This window comes from Morone saxatilis, unplaced genomic scaffold, assembly GCF_004916995.1.
Source record: "Morone saxatilis isolate NCDOM2014 unplaced genomic scaffold, NCSU_SB_2.0 Contig23, whole genome shotgun sequence".
Taxonomy (NCBI): Eukaryota; Metazoa; Chordata; class Actinopteri; family Moronidae; genus Morone; species Morone saxatilis.
This window is the reverse complement of record NW_023339796.1, coordinates 388,945-394,427: the sequence shown is the minus strand read 5'-3', so window position 1 is coordinate 394,427 and position 5,483 is coordinate 388,945. Positions and strand designations below refer to the sequence as shown.

Here is a 5,483-nt window from a genome sequence, read left to right as displayed (position 1 = left end):
TGATTTTAATAATGACGTTTGTGTAGTGATATAATGTTAACTTAAAGAACGTCAGTGGAACAAAATACTGCAGGAATTTAAGTTCACTAAAACAACAGAGTTCATCTGTGAGTTGGGTTTAATTCATGAGCTGGATTATAATATTTATGTTTTCATTAGCGGGTCGCCTTCTGTGGAGTCCGCCATGTTTCTACTGGAGCCCAGAAGGGACAAACCATCGACGTATAATAATAATTTTATTTGTAAAGCACTTTTCAAGCTTAAGCAATAAGTGCTTTCCAGATTAAAACATATACAGATCAGACACCCAGGAGCGACCCTCCGTACCACCCCGTATATTAATACAAACATACAAAAGACTCCTGATACTAAAACAATGAAACAATTAAAATACATTACAGGATGACACAAAACACCAAAGAATAATGAAAGGTAAAACATTATTATTCGGCTCCTGTAAAGCTGCCACACAGGGTCACCTTTGGTCTTCTGATCAGCTGATCTGAAGGTGAAATATAAAATATCTCTGATGCAGCCGCCGTCATCTGTCACCATTCGGGTCCAGAGTCTGCGCAGTAGCGACCCGGGTTGGCGCCGCTGTATCGAGGTCCCGCCCGTACAGAATCATGATACAAATATTCTGATACGAGTTTATTATTTTAGTTTCTTCTGCAGGTTAATTTCTGTCGATATAAAGTCAGAAAATGGACAAAACAAACTGATGAAAAGTACAAACATGAACAAACCTTTCTTTTTTTAATAACAGACAAACATAAAAATCTGTCAGTGACGACAAAATACGAAAACAAGTGAAGGAAGTGATTTTATTGTTGCGGTTGAAAATTCGTCACACATGCAAACAGCGATGTCGAAGCCGTGTATCATCAATATTTTATTAGCAAACCAGAGAGAAGTTAACAAAAAAGAACTGAAGGAACTGAACAATCTGTGTTTCTGTAGTTTCTGTACAGGTCCAAATATACTACAATATATACTATTATACAACTGGATTACAATTCATGTCATTAGTACAGCAGTCACAAAGAAAAACTTCAAGTCCGTAACAGCAGTGTTTTGATTCGTCCGAGCGACCGAACGACTCACTGATGATGATTCACGTGAAGCTAATATGAGCATGCTACGCTAACGTTCCCTCTTTTCCCTCCAACAAAGTGCTGAATCTTTTACATTTGTTCACCTCAACGGCAAAATAAACCTCAGAGAACCGGAAAAAAACGAAGACACTGTGATTCACATTTTGAGACTGAGATTTGTTTTCGCCAAAAAAAACACAAAAGTCAAAACAAAAGCTACGTTCACACTGCGAGCCGTAGCGCTCAGATCTGAAATGTGGATCTTTGATATCGTGTCCGGAACTATAATTACAGAAAAATGATGAGTAAACTCCAGCTTTATTTCAAAGAAGTGATAACCGAGTGTACTTTATCCCCACTTTATTCTCAAGATAACCAAGTTACCAAAACGTCATCAAAACAGGCCGTAGTGAAGTAATAAAGCCCGCCTCGTGCTTGATTTGATTGTGTGACGGTTCGACTCCACGGGCTGAAAAGTTGACAGTTTTTTAACTTTTATACGCGTCTAAAAACTTAAACGCGACGTGAGAAGAGCGAACGCCAGACGAGACGAGATGATCGGCCTTTAAGACGTCAAGTAAACGTGGACGCCACTGAAGGCAACGTGTTCAGTTTCATTTATAAGTTGATGTGCAGTGGAAGCGAGAGTGACTCTAGAGCAGTGGTTCTCAAACTATGGTCCGCGACCCTCTAGTCGTTCATGGAGGAATTTCTGAAATATTTTTATAAAATGGAATAAAATAATTTAAAAAGCACTGCAACATTTCAAATAAGTTTTGCATTTTGTTTAATATTTAGATTCAATATCAGTCTGCTACGCAGCGCACGCACACATCCGTGATTAGTTAGGAGCTAAAATGTGACGCTTAGATACAGGGCGGAGGTCAGATGAATGCTTCAAAAACACGACGTGGCTCCAAACGGGACAGGTGGACCCATTTTACACAAAATCAGCTCTGGTTCTTGAACCGGTTCTGTTCAGGAGTTAACAAGAGTCAACAATAAATAATCTTGTGATGAATAAATCTGCCTCCTGTGAGATAAAGTCGATGCTGTATTTTAACCTCGGTCATAACGGTGGTAATACTTCCTGAGGGTGAACGTGGTTTGAGAAACTCTGTAGTCTCGTGAATGAAGAAGTCTCAAACTGGAAACTGGAAAAGAGCAGAGTCGATGTGATTTGTGTTGTTTACACTGAAAATCAGATCAGATTTGGGCCCTTGTGTCTGCAGTGTGAACGTAGAGATTTTTAAGGTCATTTAAAGTTCAAATAAATGGAGTTTGAGGTAAAAGGAACACAGTTCAAAGTAAAACAATAAAGAACCTCAATGTCAAACTAATTAAATTTACAAAATGAGCAGATTTTAAGGCCTGACGATCAGTTCCTCCAGCAGGTGTGGAAAAACTGTTGGCAACAAAAGTGTAAACTGACCTTTAACCATTTTAAAGGAGCAGTTCAACATTTTGGGAAATATTTGTGATTGACACCACAAATACGAGGCTACTGCTAGCAGCTGGCTCACTTAGCTTAGCATAAAATCTTAGGATCAGCATGAAAGAACAAAAACAAGTGTACGAGCCAGGCTAGCCGTTTCCTTCTGGCCTCTGTGGTAACCTGAGAGTATTGAACCCTCAGCTCGAAGGAGAATAAGCATGTTTTCCAAAATGCCGAACTGTTCCTTTTACAGTTCCTGAAGCCTGCGGTTCGAATAAAACTCGATCCAAAGCTAAAAAGGGGGTCGCTGTAATGACACAAGCCACAAAGGATGCTGGGAAAACAGTCGCAGAGAGTCTTTATGAGGGAAACACTTTCTGAACTCACAAAACTTCAGAATTCAGACTATTTTTAAACTTCAAACTTTATTTCCCACACGTGGCTCTAATCCTCGTCCATATATTTATAGATTTAGGTTTTTGTGTTGTTGTTTTCTTTTTGGAAGTTCGGTGAGATTTTCTTTTGCATAGGACAGCAGCTTTTTACCAAATATCAGCTCCACGTACGTTTCAGTGAACCTGGTTCATCTTTGGCCACATTCTGCTTTTAAATGGGAAGTTTCAACCAATGACGGTAAAGATCACATTACACAAAAATAAAATAAAAACCTCATGAAGCTTTCAGCCGTTTTCAACAGAGCAATCACTCACTCATCACTCTCTCATCACTCTCTCTTTCCACTGGCCGACTTTAACTGCTTTCAGCAACATTTACAGTAAACGTCACTTTGAAAGAAAAGGAAAATAAATGATGAGTTTTCTTTGACTAAAGAAACTCTTTAGCATTTTAGTAACGTGATCCACTAATGTGTGTGTTTTTGGTTTTTTTTGTTTTTTAGATGTGAAGCACCTCATTCATCCGCTCTGTAACTCACTTTAAGAGATCCTCCACAAGAGGCAGCTGTTTACTCACAGCTGGAGTCACTTTTAAACCTTCAGCTTTCATTGTTTCCACACAAAAAAAGATGTTTTCTTCCAGTTTCTAAAAGTTCTGGAGGTTTCTCTCCAAATTATAACATCAATCTGAGAAGAGAAACTTCTGTAGGTATTCCACCTCTACAGCTCCACCGCTGCTTTCAAAGTGCTCCTCTGGGAAAGATCATTTTATTTTGTTCAGCTGTTTAAATTCAAACGTCCATTTCAGTACATTTTATATTTCTTTGTGGTGTTTCGGGTTTTCAGATGGACTTTCAGAAAGAAACGCAGGTGGATCAGAGGCTGTAGAAGAGCTTTGTGCCGACTGCAGGTAACGAGTGTTACAGACACACTTCTGAAGATTTTTATAAATGAACATTTGATTTATTTCCCTCTAAATGTGAGTTAAGTTCAACACTTTCTAGTGTAAAATGTAAAAGACAGAAGTACTGACATTTTAACAACCACTGAATTCAGAGCACTGAAATATTTTACTTTGTTTTGAATTCATCACAAATTTTCAAAAGCTAAATTTAAATATATATTTTTCAGTGTTCACAAATTAAGATCCAATCAGAGCTCGGCCTGTCGGTCACGTGACCAAGAAACCTGTTGAACTGAAACTTGTTGTTGTTTAAATAAAACAAACTAAACTCATCGAAAGTTTCAGTTGGACTCATCGAAATTTAAATTTTCGTTCTAATTTTTAACGATCGAATCTGAAACTTTTTTTTCTTCTTGAAATTCAGAAAATGTCAAAGAGGAGAATTCAGAACAAACACTACAGATGGTTTTCAAAGTATAAATTCAGGAGTGTTTAAATGTTAGTGCTTATGTCTTCTATTTGCTTCCACATCAAACTACAGTGATTATTTCTGTGCACCAGTTAACAACTTCTCAAGGTTTAATATCCTTTAGTTATCATTAGATTATATGTGGTTATAAAGGAGTTGTGTAAACCTCAAACAGCCGACAGATACGTGATGTATCAGAGGTTAATAATGTCGAGGCTTAAACCTCGAACAAACACTCTGTACCTGCAGGCGGCAGCTGTTCTGGAGCTCGATCAGGTGCTTCACATCAGCGTTTCAGAAAACAGGAGCATTAAATGTAAGTGGTGACTGTCGGCTTGGGGGGGGGGGGGGGGCTGCAGTCAAGCAAACGCAGTGTTCTCCCGTCCTCAGACAGGCGGGCGGACGGGCAGATTGTGGCGATGAAGGCGCTGATGCGTACAGAAGCCGGTGCACTTTGATGGAAGCATGTTGGCGAGCAGCAGCTGTCCTCCTGGTGGCGGGTTAAGACTCAGAGGATTCTTCTATCTACAGGAATGCAGCTCGCACGTGAACCCGAGCTGGTGTTTATCGCCCGCGGACATCAGTGCGTTTACAGCGAGAGGGTTGGACGTCTGCAGGTGGGACTCGCAGGGACGAAAGGTACAAACCCTGTCAGCGACTCTGCGATGTATTGCAAGACGGTCGTGTACGATACATCATCAACGGAGGAGAAAAATCCTAAAAGAGGCAAAATAATTCTCTCAAAAAGCAGGAATCCATCAGGTGTTTATTACTTACTGCATTGAGAAGTGGACAGCTGAGAAGAGAGAGTGCATAGAGTTCAAACACACGGTAACGCCGCTGTGATATCGATGATGTATCGCAGAGAGCGTGTCACAATATATCGCCTTACGGCTCGTCGTCCCACCCCGAGTCTGCGGCGAGGCGAGGCCGGTCGGCTCGCTCTTTAGTCATGCAGTAAAGACAACGAAACACGATGAAGACCAAAGCTTTAGGATCCGACCTGAGGCGTTCTGACCCAGAGGTGCCGGCGAGGCGAGGCGGGGGGGCGCTGAGGGGTCAGGAGTGATCAGGAGTGATCCATGGGTTCGATGGCGTTGCTCTGCTCGGCGTCCTGACTCTCCATCTCCTCCAGTTCCTCCGCCTTCCCGTCCGGTTTGCCGACCGCCGCCGCCGCCGCCGCAGC

At 41.1% G+C, this 5,483-nt stretch overlaps 1 protein-coding gene across 1 annotated transcript in view; it reads right to left on the bottom strand.

Annotated features, from left to right (window-relative positions):
- Window positions 1–810: 810 nt before the first annotated feature.
- vcpip1 (valosin containing protein (p97)/p47 complex interacting protein 1) overlaps window positions 811–5,483 on the bottom strand; it is a gene marked incomplete in the record, with an annotated part of 7,193 nt that continues 2,520 nt past the window's right edge. The window contains 1 exon segment of the mRNA XM_035670458.1: window positions 811–5,477. Within this exon segment, the coding sequence (XP_035526351.1) occupies window positions 5,367–5,477 (111 nt within the window).